The sequence below is a fragment of the Pseudorca crassidens genome, chromosome 1 (genome assembly GCF_039906515.1).
Source record: "Pseudorca crassidens isolate mPseCra1 chromosome 1, mPseCra1.hap1, whole genome shotgun sequence".
Lineage (NCBI taxonomy): Eukaryota > Metazoa > Chordata > Mammalia > Artiodactyla > Delphinidae > Pseudorca > Pseudorca crassidens.
Window position 1 is genome coordinate 61,546,788 of NC_090296.1, and position 21,906 is coordinate 61,568,693.

The 21,906-nt window shown below is 37.8% G+C and overlaps 1 protein-coding gene across 1 annotated transcript in view; it reads right to left on the reverse strand.

The window, feature by feature from the left end:
* TTC6 (tetratricopeptide repeat domain 6) overlaps window positions 1–21,906 on the reverse strand; it is a 196,750-nt gene that overhangs the window by 111,250 nt on the left and 63,594 nt on the right. The window contains exons 3-5 of the mRNA XM_067737263.1: window positions 19,793–20,002; window positions 14,087–14,220; window positions 9,461–9,655 (exon numbers count right to left, since the gene is read on the reverse strand). Of these exons, the coding sequence (XP_067593364.1) occupies window positions 9,461–9,655; window positions 14,087–14,220; window positions 19,793–20,002 (539 nt within the window). The remainder of the gene's footprint in view (window positions 1–9,460; window positions 9,656–14,086; window positions 14,221–19,792; window positions 20,003–21,906) is intronic.

Genomic DNA, 21,906 nt, shown 5'->3' on the forward strand with positions numbered 1-21,906 from the left:
ATGACAAAGCCACAGCCAACATTGTTCTCAATGGTGAAAACTGAAACCATTTCCACTAAGGATAGGGAACAAGACAAGGTTGCCCACTCTCACCACTAGTATTCAATATAGTTTTGGAAGTTTTAGCCACAGCAATCAAAGAAGAAAAAGGAATAAAAGGAATCCAAATCGGAAAAGAAGTAAAACTGTCACTGTTTGCAGATGACATGATACTATACATAGAGAATCTTAAAGATGCTACCAGAAAATGACTAGAGCTAATCAATGAATTTGGTAAAGTTGCAGGATACAAAATTAATGCTCAGAACTCTTGCATTCCTATACACTAGTGATGAAAAATATGAAAGAGAAATTGACGAAACACTCCCATACACGATTGCAACAAAAGAACAAAATACCTGGGAATAAACCTACCTAAGGAGACAAAAGACCTGTATGCAGAAAACTATAAGACAATGATGAAAGAAATTAAAGATGATAAAAACAGATAGAGAGATATACCAGGTTCTTGGATTGGAAGAATCAATATTGTGAAAAATGACTATACCACCCAAAGTAATCTACAGATTCAATGCAATCCCTATCAAACTACCAGTCGCATTTTTCACAGAACTAGAACAAAAAATTTCACAATTTCTATGGAAACACAAAAGACCCCACATAGCCAAAGCAAACTTGAGAAAGAAAAACGGAGCTGGAGGAATCAGGCTCCCAGACTTCAGACTACACTACAAAGCTACAGTAATCAACACAGTATGTTACTGCTACAAAAACAGAAATATACACCAATGGAACAGGATAGAAAGCCCAGAGATAAACCCACACACATATGGTCACCTTATTTTTTATAAAGGAGGCAAGAATATACAATGGAGAAAAGACAGCCTCTTCAATAAGCAGTGCTGAGAAAACAGCTACATGTAAAAGAATGAAATTAGAACACTCCCTAACACCATACACAAAAATAAACTCAAAATGGGTTAAAGACCTAAAAGTAAGTCCAGACACTATAAAACTCTTAGAGGAAAACATAGGAAGAACACTCTGTGACATAAATCACAGCAAGATCCTTTTTGATCGACCTCCTAGAGAAACGGAAATAAAAACAAAAATAAACAAATGAGACCTAATGAAACTTTAAAGCATTTGCACAGCAAAGGAAAATTTAAACAAGATGAAAAGACAATCCTCAGAATGGGAGAAAATATTTGCAAATGAAGCAAGTGACAAAGGATTAATCTCCAAAATATACAAGCAGCTCATGCAGCTCAATATCAAAAAAACAAACAAGCCAACCCAACCCAAAAATGGGCAGAAGACCTAAAATGACATTTCTCCAAAGAAGATATACAGATTGCCAACAAACACATGAAAGGATGCTCAACATCATTAATCATTAGAGAAATGCAAATCAAAGCTACAATGAGGTATCACCTCACACTGGTCAGAATGGACATCATCAAAAAATCTACGAACAATAAATGCTGGAGAGGGTGTGGAGAAAAGGGAACCCTCTTGCTCTGTTGGTGGGAATGTAAATTGATACAGCTACTATGGAGAACAGTATAGAGGTTCCTTAAAAAGCTAAAAATAGAACTACCATATGACCCAGCAATCCCACTATTGGGCATATACCCTGAGAAAACCATAATTCAAAAAGAGACATGTACCACAATGTTCACTGCAGTACTATTTACAATAGCCAGGACATGGAAGCAACCTAAGTGTCCATCAACAGATGAATGGATAAAGAAGATGTGGCACATAAATATTACTCAGCCATATAAAGAAATGAAATTTAGTTATTTGTAGTGAGGTGGATGGACCCAGAGTCTGTCATACAGAGTGAAGTCAGAAAGAGAAAAATAAATGACGTACGCTAACGCATATATATGGAAGCTAAAAAAAAAAAAAGGTCATGAAGAACCTAGGGGCAGGACAGGAATAAAGACGCAGATATAGAGAATGGACTTGAGGACACGGGGGGGGGGGGAAGGGGAAGCTGGGACGAAGTGAGAGATTGGCATGGACATATATACACTACCAAATGTAAAATAGATAGCTAGTGGGAAGCAGCTGCATAGCACAGGGAGATCAGCTCGGTGCTTTGTGTCCACCTAGATGGGTGGGATAGGGAGGGTGGGAGGGTGACGCAAGAGGGAGGAGATATGGGGATATATGTATATGTATAGCTGATTCACTTTGTTACACAGCAGAAACTAACACACAACTGTAAAGAAACTATACTCCAATACAGATGTCAAAAAACAATTAATTTAAAAAAAAAGAATTGCCAGGTAAAGCTATCTGATATTAACTTTGGGCAGCCGGAAATGGCCTATCTTCATTCAAAGACGAGTACACTGGAAAATCCAATATCAGTTCTATGAAGAAAGTCTGCAAAGCATAGGAAAGAAATACAGTATTCAAAAAGTTATATGAAGAACATTCTTTTAGAAGAGTTTTATTATACAAATCAAAAAATATTTTGAAAGGGTCTGCTCTGTGCTGTGAAAATAAATTTTTTTAATGCTTTCATGAAACAGGTAAAAGTTCAGATAAAACAAAAGACTTGGATTTTTCTTAAGAGTCTGATAGAATTAATAACAAATAAAAATGCTATAGTGATAAAAAGTGGTAATTAGAACAAATTTTTAAAATTTACATCTCAGAAAATGAAACCATTCATATAGAACATAGGTTTGAGAGATGAATGTAGGCAAGGAGATGATAAATGTAGGTGACAGGTAGTGAAGATGCAACATATAGCTAATTGATATTCCTGAAGAAATGTACCAAATAAACAGAATGAAAACACTACTTGAAATAAAACAGGAAAATGCCCTAAACTGAAGAACTGTATTTGCATATCAAAAGGGCTTTCCATGTACCAGGAAAAAGTAATTAGAAAACAATCCACTCCCAAACGTATGCTAGTGAAATTATTTAATTTAAAGCAAAATTTAAACCTTATAAGCATCTAGGAGTGGAGAAGAAATAAATTACATGCTAAGATTAAGCTAAGATTTAAATTTCAGATTTCTGTCTCACAACATTAGATATAAGACAATGATACAAACAAAAAACACATAGACAAATGTTGACAAATATGTCAGATTATAGGAAAGAGCAAAGAAGCAAAAGAGAAAGAGAGAGACTACAAAATAAGATGACAAGAATAATACCAAATGCATCTGATATGACAATAAATGATTATGGGGTGATCCAACCTACTATAAGAGAATTCATTTCTGATTGGCTTAAAAAAATGTTCAATACTATGCAATCTACAAGGGACACAACTAAGAAAAATTAAAAGTAAAAGAAAGGGCAAACATATACCATATAAATAAAGCAAAAAATAAGTTGAGTTTCACTTTTCATCCATTTGGTGTACAATCTACAAGGAAAACAGAAGGATCACAGTTAACAGTTTCCTGAATTTTCTTCCATGTAAAAAATGTGTTGTACATAATCACATATCTGTTTATATACTTAGTTCTAACTCGTTTCAGCACACTCTACCTTATTCTTTACTGCACTTCCAATACATCCCATCATTGGATGCACTATAAAATGTCTTCCATTGATGGACACTTAAGTTGTTTTCAGTTTTTAGTTATTATAAGGACAATTACAGTCCTTAATCATTTATCTTAGTTAATAACAGTTATCAGCATAAAGATCATATTTAAAGCCATGGTCCTGGGTAAGTTCACCTTGAGAGTATAGTTAGAGGAGAAAATCCGAGGTCCAAGGATAAGCTTTGGGCACTCCAATATTTTGAAGTCAAGAGATGAGGAGATACCAGCAAGAGAGACTAAGAAGACATAGCAAAGGAGGCAGGAATAGAACCAAGAGAGAATGCAGTCCTGAGGCCAAGGGATAAAGGCGTTGTATGGAAAAGCAAGTGATTAACTGTGTTAAGTGTTACTGAGAAGTCACAATGAGGACTGTGATATCTTAAAGCAAATTTGATCATGTCATTCTTCCTCAAAAAATCCTATCAGTGGTGTCTCCATATACTGTGAATAAAAATCTCTCCCCCAAGTCCTCACAGACATGCTCTCACATACACAAAGAGAGCATCTATAAATCCTACATAATCTGACTCTTGTGACCTCTCCAGCATCAACTGCATCACTGCTCTTCCTATTCACTACTGCTTGACATATTTCCAATTCTCAAATGGGTTCCAACTGTCCACAGCACGGACTCTCAAACTTCAATGTGCATACGAATCACCTGTATTTTTAACAAGCTTCCAGGTGATGGTGATGCTGCTGGTCTGTGAACTATACTTCTGAGTAGCAAGAAACTAAAAAACTTCTTTCCCCTCTTCCTAGCTATCTTCTATTTATTCCTCAGATTTCAGTTTAAGTATCATTTCCTCAATCTCCCCCCAGATAATTGGGAACTCTTCTTACATGCTTCCATACACTGCACATCTGCATATTAATTGTCACATTCACAATAATTAATTCACCACCTTTCTTCTCTGCTAATCTCCAAATTCCCTGAGGGCAGGGATTACGTTTCTCTTGTTTGCAGATGCTTACCTAGTGCCTAACTCAATGCCTGCCACACAGTAGGTACACAAAAAATATTTACTGATCAATTTAAATGATTATTCAGATCTGTACTTCGTGACATAGAAAGATAATTACAACATAATAAGTTTTAAAAATCAGGTTACAAAACATTTTTTACACAGCATTATCCAAGTTTTGTTCCATATGATTTATTTGCATACAGATAAGACTGGAATCATATACTTAAGAATAGTATTATCTCTGGATGGCAGGATTTTGAGTAACTGTTTTCCTTTTTTGTATTTTCTTGCATATTTGTATTTCTATTATTATTTTGTAGCAAAATAATAAATGAAATTAAGCTTTGAATTCTGACATTTAACTTTTGCTTTTCTAATTTTTGTTGTTGTAGTCACTGCTGTTTTAATGTATAAAACTAACAGTCTGTACGTGTTTTTCTAAAATGTGACTAGGAATTTCCCTTGTAATTTGAAGTTGAGTTGAGGGCTAAATCTGGGATCTATGGTCTAAGCACTGCTTACCACCAGAAGCTGGCTATAAGGGTACCTGGCTTGAGAAGGTCAGCCATTTTTGCCAAGACAGCATTTTTGCCACCAGCTCTCTCTTTCTTGATGGTGGATCAACAAAATACACAAGCCATTTTACATAGAAAAATCAGTGAAATAGAACGTAAGTCCGTAAATAGTCTTGATAACACATTCAAATTTAAGGTATGAAAAGTTGGCATTTCAAATTAGTGAGAAAAAGAGGGTTTATTGAATAAACGATATTGTGCAATTGGCTAGTCATTTGGGAAAGAAACATTAATGCTTATTCTTCTTATCAAACTAATTAAAGATGAATCAAAGATTTAATTTTTTAAAAGAAAGCCATAAAATTACTAGAAGAAAATATGACAGAATATATTTATTTAAATTTATTTGTTTTTATTTTTGGCTGTGTTGGGTCTTCGTTGCTGTGTGCTGCTGGCTTTCTCTAGTTGCGGTGAGCAGGGGCTACTCTTCATTACAGTGTGCAGGCTTCTCATTGTTGTGGCTTCTCTTGTTGCGAAGCACAGGCTCTAGGCGCACAGGCTTTAGTAGTTGTGTCACGTGGGCTCAGTAGTTGTGGCTTGCGGGCTTAGTTGCTCCGCAGCATGTGGGATCTTCCCGGACCAGGTATCAAACCCGTGTACCTCACATTGGCAGGCAGATTCTTAACCACTGTGCCACCAGGGAAGCCCCAACAGAATATATTTAAACTGAAGTGTAGAAAAGCCCTTTCTACGAATGACTAGAAGACTAGAGACACCAAGAATGACACCAAGACTAGAACACATAAAGGAAACTATTGCCAGTTTTCACTACTTCTGTATTAGCATACAACTTCCGGATAGCATAAAACAACATAACAAAACTGAAAAGCAAGCAAAACAATTTTTTAAAGTCTACACTATATATGATAAAAATCTTTAATATAAAAAGATCACTTATAAATCAATAAGAAAAAGATGAATGATAACAGAATATGAATTGGTAATTCTCAAAAGGAGAAAAACAAATAACCAAGAGACATCCAAAAATATGCTCAATCTTATTAGAAATGAATAAAACAATAAATAAAGAGTTATTTTTCTTCATCAGATTAGGAAAAGATCCAGAAGATTGACAATTAGTGGTTTGGCCAGGTTGAAAGGAAATGAACAATATCATAAATTGTTGGTAAGCATATAAACTGGTGTGATTTTTCTGGAGAGAAGTTCAGCAATGTGCATCAAAATTTTTAAACCAAAAATTTTAATAAATAATTCCACACCTAGGAATTTTCTTACACTGCAGCATGGTTAAGTTAGCAAATATTATGAAGTAATTTAAATGTTCACACATAACCTTGAGTGGAAAATATAAGTCTATAGAATGCCATCTATGGTTTAAACACATGTTTACACAGAGATGTTCAGAAGGCTACTCACCAAACTGTTAACACTAATCTAAGTGTTTAAACACTTTTAATAATTTCCCTTATTTTAAAACCCAAAATCTAAAATTCCATGGTAAGAGTTCTAATTCTTAGATGTCTATAAACTTCTCTTTACAATACAGAAACTTTAAAAGCAAAAATATGATCAATATGGAATATTTTATAGTTCTAATCAAAACTGCTATTTAGCAAAATAAACATGTTTGAACAGTACATTGCTATTTTAAATAAACTTATGTACCCACACTATCCCATTAAAATATCCTTGGTGTTTCCCACAAATAACAGTTTCTATGTGCAAAATTAGGAAAGCATTAAAACTATATAACCACAAGTATTATGCTTTGTGGAACTGTTCATTGCACAGAAAAACCAAAAAGCCACCAAGTGAAAGGGTATTCATTTTTTATTCACAGTTACCTTTCTTGAGACAACTTATTAGTGCAGAAAAAATTATACATTTCTCTGAACTTGTAGGCTCAGCAGACAGATATATTTTTGAAAAGGTTAAGCTATGTTTAGCAAGGTAATCCTCAAGAGATGGATGCCAGAGAATTAAATATTCAGTACTTAAATTAACTTCTTATTTGGTACTTAGGAACAAATTGCCAAGAATTATCATCATCAAATAGAACATTTATTGACTCTCTTGGAAAAAGAAAGTGAGACCTACTTGAAAAAAAAATTTAGAATTGGAAAGAAATCAGTATTTTTAACACTTTGCCTGAATAATAGAAGCTGTAAGCCAAGGATGCCTGGCTTGCAGAGTGCTAACAGAAATGACTCAATATAGTAGTTTCATAACTACTGGATTATGTTTATGTCTTTATGTCCACTCTCAGCTTTAGGCTTTTCAAAGACATTCCAAAGAAGTCATATGGAACTTCTATAATCTACCAGAGATACTGGAGCAATTCTGAAATTTCTAAAATTCTTCACATATAATTTTATTCATAAAATTATGAATAACACATAAATCCCTTAAAAAAATCTTTTTGCCTAACAGAAAATAAACATGAGAATGAACTTCTTTTGGGGATTCATACTGAATGGCATTGTGATTACTAAACACAGGGAAACCATGACTTTAAGCCTTAAAAGAACGCAGTAAGGTGCTACAATTTTTACTAAAAGTAAAGTTGGAGGAAATGGGATCAGAATATAGCATGAAAAGTGTGGGTCAGTTACTTACAATTTTTTGATAGTGTTAATTAAAAGTGATCTTTTAAAATATTATTCTTATATATCTAGAATAGCTCAAATATAACACTAAACATACATCTACTTAAATTTAACTTAACATTTAATATTTGAGTATTTTAAAAACCTGTTATAGATGATTTTTCAGGATTCCTACCAGGTCTTCTGAAAGACAAGAAACTTTAGAGTATGCATTCTCTATGTGCAGGTGATATCACCCCCAAGGGAGTGAAAATTAGTGACTGGGGAGGGCAGGGGGTGAAAAAGCTTACTCTTTTTATGTATAAGTAAGGCACAGATATACATACAGTACCATAAACAGATATACAGTATATCTAGAGCACTACAATATAATGGAGAGGGGAAGTTGGGTGGGGGAGTCTAAAAAGCCTTCTTACTGGGGTGATAATGAAAAAAAAAGTTTGAGAAAAGTTAAGTTAGGGGCTTCCCTGGTGGCGCAGTGGTTGAGAGTCCGCCTGCCAATGCAGGGGACAGGGGTTCGTGCCCCGGTCTGGGAAGATCCCACATGCCGCGGAGCGGCTGGGCCCGTGAGCCATGGCCGCTGAGCCTGCGCGTCCGGAGCCTGTGCTCCGCATCGGGAGAGGCCACAGCAGTGAGAGGCCCGCATACCACAAAAAAAAAAAAAAAAAGTTAAGTTAAACAAATCTGGATTCTTTTTTTTTTTTTTTGGCTGTGTCAGGTCTTAGTTGCGGCATGCAGGATCTTCGTTGAGACATGCAGGATCTTTCGTTGTAGCTCGCGGGCTTCTCTCTCGTGGCGTGTGGGTTTTCTCTCTCTAGTTGCGGCGCACAGGCTCCAACACACATGCCCTCTGTAGTTTGCGGCACACGGGCTCTCCAGTTGAGGTGCATGAGCTCAGTAGTTGTGGCATGCGGGCTTAGTTGCCCCGCGGCATGTGGGATCTTAGTTCCCTGACCAGGGATCGAACCCGCATCCCCTGCATTGGAAGGTGGATTCTCTACCACTAGACCACCAGGGAAGTCCCACAAATCTGGATTCTAATCACTATCTAGAGATAAAACTTGGGCAGGTTACCCGATATTATAAAGCCTAAGTTTCTCCATGAATAAAATGGAAATTATGACTTCTCCCTTATGATTGAAGATTTAAACAGGAAAGATGCAAAGCACACAGCACAGTGCAAGGAATACAGTTCCTGTTAAATAAACGTTAGCCCCCTTCCCTTTTCTCCTCTCATTTGAGGATGCTATAAATTATATACTCTCCATAAAAGAATACTCACATTCTGAAGGGAAGTGAGACACAAGGAGAAATGGAAAAAGGTCCAGAGGAAATGACACTTGTACATGATCCCTGGACCCAAGCATGCCCAATGATGCTGAAATCTAAAAACTGGCTTCAACTCCCAAATCTGTGATGTTCTTAGTTGTATAAGCCTGGCAAAGTTGCTTGGTTCTTATAAGCTTCAATTTCCACATCTGTACTCCACAGAGTTGTTACAAAGAACAAATGAGATCATGTATGTGACATTCTTTGGGAACCATAAACCACTAAACTAAAGTTAACCTTATACGATAGGGCATGGTTCATGTCAATAATGGCAGGAAATGAAGACACTGACCTAGACTGTGTATGTACCCGGAAGGAATGGAAAGGACCAAAACTGCTCCTTTCAGAAGCAAGTCTTCAAAATCTAAGCCTCAAAGGCAGAAATTCTTTGGCAGTTTAAATCTAGTTTAAAATAAAATTACCAGTGGAACTCTTACCTATCTCTTTGCTCTTCATCTGTATAGCGATCATCTAAGAAAGAGGTTCCACATACTCCAAGTACAGTATTGTGGCCTTTCTTGTCGGCTGTATGATACACTCGAGAAGCCAGGCGCAAGTCAATGGGCAGCTCTTGGGCTGGGATAGGGGCGCACAGATCGTGAAGGGTCCGAGTGGAGTAGTCTTGTGGAATGCTGCCACAGAGATAAGAAAGCGGGCCTCTTTTTATCATTTTGTGCTCTTTAGACGCAAAATACATTCACAATGACAGTTTAGTTCAGGCTCTAAAAAAAGAGGTCTAAATGTTGGACAGATCACATTTAAAACTAGTACAGTAGTTTCTAAAAAATCTAATATTACAATCTCAGGCCATTGACCAGATCTTCAGCCATATATACAATTGCCTGCTGAAGATCTCAACCTATGTATCCTACAGATATCTCAGAATCAACAGGTCTAAAAGCAAACTCATTATCATCCCACCCCACCCAAACCTCTTCTCTCCGGAACTCTGTAACTCAGTCAGTGACACCATAACCAGCAATCATTCATTACTTCTTTGCTACTCTGCACAAATGTTCGTGTCCCTGAAGAAGCACAACAATACAGTACATTATCCATTAACTAGCATCAGTGGAAACCTGGGTCTCTCTAAGTTAATGTAGCACCTTCCTTCCCACCATGCTAGAACTTGCCTCTTTCCTGCCTTTCCAAAATAGAGAAGAGCGCATGACGATCTGCTTTCTTAATCCCCACTGTCACACTTGTCATACCATCCAATCAACAAATACGTTTTGAGCATATATTATGTACCAGACTTTGTGCTAGGCAATCCACACACATGGTCTCTAACTTCCACAAGGAAACTACATGGGAGGTATTATTATCCTTATTTTGGAGCAGGCTTATTTTACACAGGTCACAAAATTAGGGAGTGGCTACTAGGATCTACACACAATGCTGCTAACTATAAGTCAAATGTCTTTCCTATTAATGTCTATTAATGACCCCTGAGGAGAAAGTGGCCCTTAGCCAGTACTACTCCATCCCCACCTCCCTACTAAAGCTATATTCTTACATTAACCAAATCACCTTTTCATCAAATCAAATCAAATGAACTTTAGATCTTTAGATCGTGGTCTCTGTGACCTCCAAGCCACAGCTGGCAATACTGTTGACCCTTCTTGAAATTGCTCTTCCTCCACAAGCTTTTGTCAGCCTGCACTATCCCAGCTCTCCATCTACCTTTCAAGTTCATCATAATTTGACTTAGTCACCGGTTTTTCTTTCACCATCTTCCCAACTGGTACGGGGCTTCCAAGGTTGAGCTACTCTTTCCACATTAGAAAAATCATCTTCAGTGTTTCAGTTCTTTCCTCTGTGCTGAGGGCTCCCAAATCCCATGTCTGGTATCACTATCTCACCTAGATGCCTCATCTTCCAGATACAGAACACTGGGGTCATCTTTGTCTCCTCTGTCCTTCACCTGCTTATCCAATGAAAAGCTGAGCTTCTCCCTTGGACAGAGCTGTTCAGGTGTGCTCCTTCTCCCCGCTCACTTCTACCACACGCCAGTCGGAGTCCTCATCACCTCAGCTTGCAGAGCAAAGGTCTTCCAGTCGGATTGAGCACTGCACCCTGTCTCTTCCCCCTTCCATACATCCTGCAAAATCCTATCACACCGATCTTCAAATACTCCTCTCTCCAGCACAATGGTTTTTTGTTGCTTGCTGCATGCATCTAACTTCCTCTTTCTAAGCTTCAAGGCTCTTAGCATCTGGCCCTACTTCTAGCATAGAGTTTAAGAATGTAGACTCTGCAGTCAGACTTCCTCTGTTCAAATCCTGTTTAAAATTATCACTTGGCAATAAGCAAGTAATTAATTTCTTTATACCTCAGTAAGTTGAGAATAACAACGTTTGGTAAGCTGGGAATCACAACATTAGTGCATCCTGGGTAAAGTTGCTTTAAGAAAGAAAGGAATGAATGCATTTAAAACAGTGTCTCTCACATGGCAGGTGCTGTCTCCAGGACAATTCACAGGGCCAGAAAGACCTCTCAGTTCTTTAAGTTATGGATATGTTGCTTATCTTTTTGTCCATGTCTAAACACTCTCCAAACAATAACTCAAGGACAAACTTCTCTGCAAACTTTACTTTTTTTTCTTTCTTACAAATCTCTTTTCATACATTCCCTTATTCTTGTCCCACCCATTCTGACCCTTTATCTAATGGGTTAATGCAGATCCGTCCACTGACCACTCCACGTACCTGGATAGAAGCCTAGTATAAGTATGCTAGTATAAAGCAAAGTATAAATATAGACTTTGCATAGTATAAATATAGACTTTGGAGTTAGCTGGGCCTGGATCAGAATCCTAATTCTAACACTTGCAAACTCTATTACTGGTCTCTCTGAAGGTCTTCTGCAAAATGAGAACAAAAATTCTTAACCCTTGCCTTATAAAAATTGATAACAATAACAGTTCCTGGTCTCTGGAACTCTCAAGAAATGCCTGTTTATTTTTATTGCTGTTGTTATTTATTTGCACTGCATAACATCTAACCCATTGCTAGGCACAATATGTACGTCATTGAATCACTAATAGAGAGTGGTTTATGTCATTTCCAAAACAGCATAGGGCCCCCAAAAAATACAGGACGTGAAATTTGAACATGTTTAAGTGGAGGAGGAAAAGAGAGGTAAATCTAAAGCGTTTGAAAATGTCTGAGACAAAGAGACATAACTCGGGGAGTGAAAATGGGTCTCCAGGAAGCCAAAGACCCCAGGCACTCAGGGTTCCTAAGAAAGGACTGGGAAGAAAAAGAGGAGAGAAAAAGGTGAGTTCTGATGTCAAGCTCACCTACATCTTCATTCTATCTGGGACAGGTCCTGGCTAGTGGAATGTTCTTGAGATTACACTACAGATTTTCTTTTTTCCTTAAAAAAGCATCAGAACCAATCTGAATTCCTATGTTCCCATCATACTCTAATAATATAGATCTGCAAGTGAATCTCCCTTGGTTGAGCTAAATAACACTGTGTTTTCAAGGGATGGCTGAATTCCTAAGGAAACAATTTAATTTGGAAGCTAGTCACTGGTGAGAAAAGCTAGGTTAAAAATTGATTAAGAAAAAGGAGAAGTGAATAAAAGATTTTCCAAAATTCTCTTTTATCATATAAACTTTTTAAATATCAGATTTTTATTCCTCTGCACCTCATTCTTATTTCTTTATAATGGTGATTTCTGATTTCAGTTTTAATGAATTAACACAGTAAATGAATTAACACAGTACTATATATATCAAGAAGATCTACAAATATTTTTGGCATGCTTAAGAAAGGCTGTGTGTTTTTATAGCACACTCTCCTTAAACAGGACTATTTGTCATTCTTTGAAACACTAAGACATAAAAAAGAAAAGAATCTCTCTGTGTGTGGCCACACTACTTTGCCTAATGCACTAAATGCAAGGTTTTTTAGGGAAAAAAAATCAAGAAGTTTCTGCTTCATTGATAATCTGACAGTAACTATTTATTGAAGGTAAAATACTTGTTGTCTGCTGTCACTATTTGTTTTAATACATAATCTTGCTAACTAAATGAGCTTAAAGCAATGCAGATAAGCAATGGCATGTACAGGGTCACTTAAATGCCAATTTGACTCTTTCATAAACTTTGGCATTCTTTTCCCATGAGTCTACTCTCAGCTACTAAATTGTGAGTCATATCCATTTACAAAGTTTAGGCTGGCCATAAAAAGGTTGCCTTCCATGTCCTGCACACTTTTCAGTGCCCTAAGCAACAACAAAAGCTAATAATTAAAGCTTCTTGAAGCCCCCATAAAGAGTTAAATGAAGAAGAATCTAGAATAAACCAACCCATAAAAACCTAGTGGAAAAATAAGGAGAAAATAAGTTTCAACAAGATGACTGGCAAAAGATAGACCATAAACCTAAACTGCATTTACACAGTATTATTCAGAATTATGGTTGCACCCCTGTGTAAAAAGAAACCCTATTGAAAATATGTGGGGGATGGGAATGAAACATGAAATGATAGCAGAGAAAAATAAGGCCGTCTAAATTTCCAAATCGACTGGCCTATGGACATTTTGTGCTGGGTTGCCTTTTATTTTATCATAACAAAATTAACGAATATAATGAGCAGTTAATCCAAATCAGGCACTTCAGTGACCAAAAATATCAAATCTAACATGTTAATATTTTTATTCTAGCTATTGCTATGTCATTAAACTAAGTATATTGGTCAAAAAAAAAAAAAAGAAAAGAGTAGAAAGAAGTGTGGAGGACTTCCCTGGGGGTCCAGTGGTTAAGACTCCACACTTCCAATGCAGGGGGCATGGGTTCCATCCCCAGTCAGGAAACTAAGATCCCACGTGCCACGTGGCGTGGCCAGAAAAAAAAAAAAAGTATGGAGTACAACATACATATCCCTAACTGTACTATCTGCCACCAACTCTTCCTGTGAGAAGGTTTAAGTTGGATCTCAGACACGAATTCCTGAAACATTTAGTTTTCCTTTAAAAACACACTTTCAGGTATCAATGCTACTACTGAATAACTTCTCTTCAGACACTTAAATTTGTAAAGTTAAGGAAATTACATTTTTTTAGGTAGGTTTTGATCACACAGGGGCTTGGAAACCTTTCTTTGTCTCTGTTCTGTAATTCCTAATTTACTTTTCCGCCTTCGCTTAACTTCTTTTCCTTTGATTTGCAACAATTCTGATGATTTCACCTTGGAAAAAACATAAAATGCGCCATTAAGGAAAGCTGTAGCCAAGCGTTAGATCTTTCTCTCTATTTAACGGTGCATGGTATTTTTAAACTCCTAATTTCTATGTGTATTTTATAACAGAATATAAATCCTAAAGGTGGAGTTGATATGTTCTTCTAAATTTTTTCCTAAATTCTACCATATACACCTTCATAGCAATAAAAATATTAGTACCATATTTATTCATAATATTCTATTTACTGCCTTAAAACTATTAAAGAAAAATATAAGATCTTTTTCCCTCCATAAATCTACTATCCTTGATTGGTATTTCTAATAGAACTTACCTTTAGCTACTTAAAGTTTGGCACAACTGCTGGTTGCAAGCACAAGCCAAAATGACCTTTAATGCTTTATAGAACTATTTTGAACAATGTTTACCAATTTATGCCTCTTACAGCTTTACTGTTTTCTATTTCCACTGCTTGGGAAAAACCAAATGCATTTTTGTCTCTTAAATAATTGCCTTTTAATCATTATAGGTATTAGGAGTATTGTTTTCCTAGATTCCTTAGGAAATTTGCAGAATTCATGGCAATAGTTCATCCAAAGATATTTTTCTCTGTGGGTTGCTCTGTCCTTTTTTGAGACTAGATTTAAGGAAGAAAGCAGGGAGGTGTTCCTTGGGGAAAGCAGAGAATGACTGAGTAAACAGAAGGAGGCCAGATAAAGGGAGGTTCTTCTAAATTAGGTAGAGGGTTTGGGCTCGATGCAGCTGTAAGCAGAGAGCTATTGCAATGTCTTCGGTAAGGAAGTGATGATGAATAAGGAAAGCTCAGAGTATGAGTATTCCGTCTCACCATCCAGTTCATGTCTGAATTTCCTCTATATTATCTCCACCAAAGGCCATCCATCCCGACTTGAACATGATCAGAAACAGAGGACCTGGATAAATCCAAAGGTAGCCACTTTCTCTTTGAAATCTTTCCAGTTGTTAGAATTTTTGTTTGTTTATTACTGAGCCTAACAACTTTCATCCACCAGTCTCAATTCAAACATCAGGATCATACAGGAATGATCTGGTTCTCTTCCATTTGACAGACAAATATTCGAATACAGTTGACTCCCCTGGGCATTCTTTTCCCCCACATAAGCATCCCCAGTCCTTTCAACTCTACCTTACATGACATGGTTTTGAAATACTCTTGTCATCCTGAGCACTCTCTTCCAGTCTCCAATTTGTCAGTGTCTCTCCTGGGGTTGGACACCCAGATCTGAACACAATATTTGAGGTGTGATGTGATCAGATCCACCAGGAGAAAGATGATCCTCTTTTATGGTAATCATCAATCAATGCAAATTATGATTGCACATATCTTCCTATCACAAACCTAAATTATAACTTAAAACCGTGAAGTCTTGTCCACATTTGCTCTAAGTCATGCCATCCCATATCTGTGCACTTAGTTTGTGGAACCAAAGAAAGAACCATACATACATTTATCCCAATTAAATTTCATCTGAGGTCTGACCAAGCAAATCTTACCAGTCACATTTTGGACATTACCTGCAAATCCAATCAGTAAATCTTCCATATTCTCAACCAAATTATCAGAAAATAAGCTGAATTGGACACAGCCCTATAACAGTCCACTAGGGACTTTCATGACTAATTGTCCTTTGCATAACTAGTTATAAATCCCCCTGGCAGTTCACCCGATTGTAGTCTTGTCTACAAAACTGTCATCAGGAGGCTTTCATAAATGGATTGCTGAAATTCAAAAGATAATAACAATAACTAATATTTATTAAGTTTTCTGGTATGCCAGGCTCTTCCCCATGATACTCATGTGTTGACCCCCAGGTCTGACACTCTTCTTATGTTCGTTCTAGTAATTCTCAAAAAAGTAAATAAATAATAAGGTTGGTCTTCCATGGCTTGCCCTTAGGGAACCCATGCTGGCTCCAGGTGATTACTCCTTCCTTTTATAAGGGTTCAAACACAATTATTTTAATGATTCATTTAATCATTCCAGAGTTTTGTCCAAGGTCAGTGCACACATTACAGAAACCATAACTCTTACTCTTACAAGAAAAAATAAAACTCAGATTTGCAGGGCTTCCCTGGTGGCGCAGTGGTTGAGAGTCTGCCTGCCGATGCAGGGGACGTGGGCTCGTGCCCTGGTCCGGGAAGATCCCACATGCCGCGGAGCGGCTGGGCCCGTGAGCCATGGCCGCTGGGCCTGCGCGTCCGGAGCCTGTGCTCCGCAACGGGAGAGGCCACAACGGTGAGAGGCCTGCGTATCGCAAAAAAAAAAAAAAAGCCAACTCAGATTTGCAGTTGCCAGTCTCCAGGCTCCTAGCACCTCTCCCATGGCAGCAGCTCCTCAAAGCCGCTGCTGACAGGGGCACAGCAGGCTTAAACCTATCTAGCTGAGCCAACAGGATCAGATATCTAAGTTAACTCTTAAAATCTTTTACCAATCTCGGGCTTCAAGTTTCTTTTTTCAATTCTTTTCTCTTCTTTCTAAACTAAGGATCATCCTCCTTGTCAGATTTAAGAGAAGCAAAGTACCATTTTATCAGCTTCCCTTTCTCTTTGTCATAGTTCTGTTTATTTAAAACCTCAACCTTTCTCCAAAAATAAATTAAGACCATTCTGTCATCCGTTGTCATCACACTATTCATCCATAATGACAGGGTTATCCTTCCTTTTTTCTCTCTTTGCTCCAAAACTAACACCAAAAAATACTTTCTTATTCTGAGCATTATTCACAGGCCTCAACCCATTTTGGATCTTAGCTCTCCTGATATAATTGTTATAGCCACATGCCACTTTTATGTTTATCTATGGATATGTGTTTCTTCTTTCATCTTCTGTATACTTTTAAAACTCTGAATGCAATAGATCACTCAAAATTGTTTCATGAAAATTTGCAGGGTTGGGGGGGGGTATCCCACATCTCTGAAACTTCCTTCTACTTAGAATCTCAGGACATGTGCTAGCTATATATTTTTTTTACAGACTTTTTCCCTCCTAAAATGCTCAACAATCCTCTCATCAGTTCTTCTGTCAGTCATTTCTTCACAGAGTCGCTATTATCTAATTTCTCCTTTTGTTGGTCATGACTTAGACCAGAGACCTAATAACCTTTATCATACTAATGAGCTTCTAAGGATAGAAATGGTCAATAAAGTAACAACTGATTAAATTCTCTACTTTTTTTGCTGAATGAGACTGTCTGGCATGTATCTGAGCAGTGAAAGTCCTGCATTTCTCCTTTATCACACCTCTGTGACACTTCTCTGAGCGATGTCAGAAGAAGTTTTCTTGTCCCCCCAGTCTGTCCTGGCTTGCTGGAGTATACTGTTCCTCATTCCTGTGCCAGAGATGCTAGAGACTAACGTTATGGCCTCAAATGTCCAAACAGGGTAAAACTCACGGATAATGACTGATCTTGAGATGTTACCACAAATAAAAGAAATCCAAGGTGAAGATTTGGTGGGATGAGTCAGAAAACTTCCAGCACTATTTTCTCTGGCATTTCTGATGTGTCCCACAATATCCCACAACTATAAACCATAAAGTCTTATCAGACATTCTCTTCTCCTCCTTTTGAAACACTTCTGGTTTCAGTTTAGAATCCTCTTAATCTGTTCTCTAAGTCTCTCTCATCAAACCATTCCCCCTAGTTAAGTGAGGAACACTCCATCCATAGTCATTTTTGCCACTGTGAGTCTTGTACTTAACCAGATACCTGTTCATTGTTGTTATAAAAGGGCAGTGCTGCAAAGCGGCAAAGAGTGAAGGATCCAGAATTAGACCGCCTCAGTTCAAGTCCTGACTCTACAACTTAGCTATACGGTTGTACCTGTGCAAATTCGTTATCTTCTTCATGACTCATGTTTTTTAACTATAAAATGAAAGTAATAATAGGGCTGTTATCAGGGGGAAAAAAAAGATAACATATGTAAAATACTTAGCAAAGTGGCTGAAACGTGGTAAGCACTCAATAAATTCTAGTTACCTTAAGAAATGACTGTTTTTAGCGAAAAAAAATAATTTTGCATATTTCTTAATAATATTTAATATCAGCCACAGCAAACCAAAAGAATGAACACTATGGGACTTTTTCAATGAGGGATTCAAATTCCTGACAGGCCATTGTGGTTAAATCACTGTCCAGAAAATCCATTTCCTTCTTTGACACATTTAGTAGCTAACCATCTGCCCCTCATTTTATTTCCAAAGTCCCAATGCTCAGGTAGGAGAACAGATAAAAACACTACCTGTGCCCACAAACCTAACACTCTTTCAAGATGCCATTGTTTTAAAAGATGCCTTCTAAGTTCTCCACACCTAGAAGGTGTCAGCCTAACACACAGGCTGCACCTGCAGTAGTTAGCAATGAGTGGGGTTACTCAGCCTTGGCAAGCTTCACTTCATACCCCAAATGTGAGCTTTAGGAAGACAGCATGACTTCTGATGAAGTCATTCACCAATCACAGCCTAAGTCCCTTCCCCCGACAGCAGTGGTGTCACCTGTTACTTGTGGATCTTCCTTATGATCTATTATTGCAGGAAGATCCGTATGCTAGTGTCATGCAGGATGAACCTAAGAAAGTAGGACTTGAGAAATGAATAAAAACCAGGAGGCAACTGTACTAATCCAGACATAAGGTCAACTGTAAAATGAAGAAAAAAATTATAAGCAACAATATTTAGGAGGAATCTAGGCCTTGGAGGCTGATTATTTTGTGAGAGGCAAGAAAACAATAAGGTCATGGATAAATCTAAGGTTTCAGAGTTGGGATTTTGGGGCAAAAGTTGAAGAACTGTTAATGGCTAGTTCACTTGGGCGAAGCACAGTAGTAGGATCATGGTCATTGGTGGGGAGAGGGAAACCCAGAAGGAGAGGGACTGACTAGAAAAGTTGTTTATGCAAGAAGGGGTATCCATCTAAATCTGTCAGAACAGGCTGCTGGAGATAATACCAAGATACTAAGCTGTGGTTCAGGAAAAAGTGGCTTTTTAAAAAATTCTAATAATAATATATCTATTTTTAAATAAACTCATTTATTCAAGTCAAAAAGTGACTCAAATTAAAGAAATGTACTAAGTAAATAATAGTAAGGCAATATACAAATATGGTAAAATTATGAAAATTATGCATAAATAAAGTGGAATAAAATTATAAATAAAATAAAATTCTCACAGTACGAAAAAGCTCAGGGAGTAGGATAAACCTAAATGGGGCAAAGGCTACAAAGTTCACCCAGTCCAGGTCCCTGGGCTACAGGTTCCTGACTCTCTCAAGATGGTAACAGGAAGAGTCTTGGTCAATTTCTGAAAGCCCTGAGGTTCCCTCACTCCTTAAAAATCTTTATTCTCTCCCCAGAGTTGCAATTAGGTTTGAGACTAAAAGCTCTGAGAAAACAGAAGTCCCCTTTTCCCAAATGAGCAGCTTTCACATATAAGGCCCTTTTTTCAGGGTGAACCCTCCCACAGGCCTTGGCCCTTTCTGGGCCATATTTTCACACCTACACATCCTCATCTCTCATAACTCTGTTTCCAACATAAGTAGTGTTTTACCTTTAGAGACAGCCGCTTGGTTGTTTTTGAATCACCAGTGGGCTGTTCACCTTCCAAAGGTGTACTTGATTCATCTGCTGACTGAACTTCCAAAGTTTCCTGAGGCTTAAATAATATGCTTTCTGCATCTGAGACTCCCCGTTCCGATACATCCTCTTGTTCAATCTGGAAAGTACTTGATACAGCTTCAGGAAGCTTCTCAAGCACATTCTGTTGGGAAATGTAAATGTACAAATACGCTCTTTTTATTGGTCCTTCCAAAGTTTTAAGTTATGCAATGTTTTCTATCTGACAACAAATGACTATGAAAATGCGTGACTGAAATTAAGCGGAGGTAGTAAGTGAAGATTTAGAAAAAGAAACTCAAATTGACTTAAGAAAAACATGAAGCATGGCAAATTATTTTCCTTGGCCCTTGTCTCAGAAAATACTGCTACCCCCCTGTATTATGCAACAACTCTAAGGAAATAACAAGACTCCAATCTTACCCTGATTCTCACCCACACTCACACAGAATCAAGGCCCACTGAAATATATGACCTCTGCCCAACCTGAGGTTCTTTGGTCCTAAGCAATGAGATGCCTGCTAGCCAAATGCTCTTCCAGAAGCATGACTTCAGTCCCTCAGAGAAGAGCTGACACAGAGGCCCCAAGAAGACCACCCAGACACCCCAGCTCTGTGCCAAGCCCTAATGAAAAATTCTCACAAAATATCACTCCTACACCTGTTTTGTGTTTCTTAAAAAGGTCTCACTGACGGGCTTCCCTGGTGGCACAGTGGTTGAGAGTCCGCCTGCCGATGCAGGGGACACGGGTTCGTGCCCCGGTCCGGGAAGATCCCACATGCCGCGGAGCAGCTGGGCCCATGAGCCATGGCCACTGAGCCTGCGCATCCAGAGCCTGTGCTCAGCAATGGGAGAGGAGCATCTCACAAGAGTGAGAGGCCCGCGTACCGCAAAAAAAAAAAAAAAAAAAAAAAGTCTCACTGACTTAATGTGCATCTCACCAAGCCTTTAAGAAAGTATCTTTATAGACATATTTTGGGTATTACCCAATTTTAAACCAAGATTATCTGGGATTATGAGCACTGCCTTAAATTAAGAGATGAGAAAACCAGTCTGATTTACACAGAATCTGAATTTTATAGAATGACTTGAAAATGCAATTGTATCACTTTGCTCTCTGGCACACTCATTTGCTAATAAGTAAAATAAAGGGTAAAGATGGCATATAGTAGTTCCAAATACTATTTAAGTTTCTTTATTATGTAGGAAAGCATGGCTAAACCAAGAAATATACTTTTGTAAAACATAACTTTAATCTAGAGCTCGTGTTTTTATAAAGCTACTCAATGGTGCTGGGGAAAGAGTAAGAGCTTTGTAACTAGACAGGACTTAATACAAATCCTGGATGTGTCTTATCAATAGATGTGTAATCTTGGTCAAGTTACTTTAAACCCTTTTTAGTCTCATTTTCCTCATTGGTAAAAAAGGGGTTAAAAAAAGTCCTTCCATAAAATGGCAGAATAGCTACACAAGGGTAACATGTGTTATGAGCCTATATTGTCTACCTATGACAAACTCATTCATTTTATGTTCCATAGCTTTTGGAACTGTTCATCACTCCCTTTCTTTTGACCCCGTCTGCTCCTGGCTTCCTCAACACACTCTACCAGGGTCTAGCTGGGGAGACTGAATAGATGAAGGTTCCACCCTTCAAAAACTTGAGAGGGAAAGGGTAATCCTCCAGCTTCAACTGACCCTCTCAGAACTCTGCCAGCCTTGCCTACCCAGAAAGCCATTAGTGATCTTATCACTACCCTGTGGCCTGCTCTATTTTAGCATATATCACACTATATTACATTCGTCTAAGTAATCATCACTATAATTGTCAACATATATGAGCATTATCTCATTTAATTTTAATCTTCACCACTACTCCATGAAGTAGAGGAACTCTTTGTAATCCCATTTTATGGATGAAGAAACTGAGGCTTAGTTAAGTAACCTGCCCAAGGTCATACTGAGACTAAGTAGCAGGACAGTGTTTGAACCTAAACAACCTGAATCCAAATTGTACTCTCTTACCCTTTTTTTAGCCCACACAGTAGACGA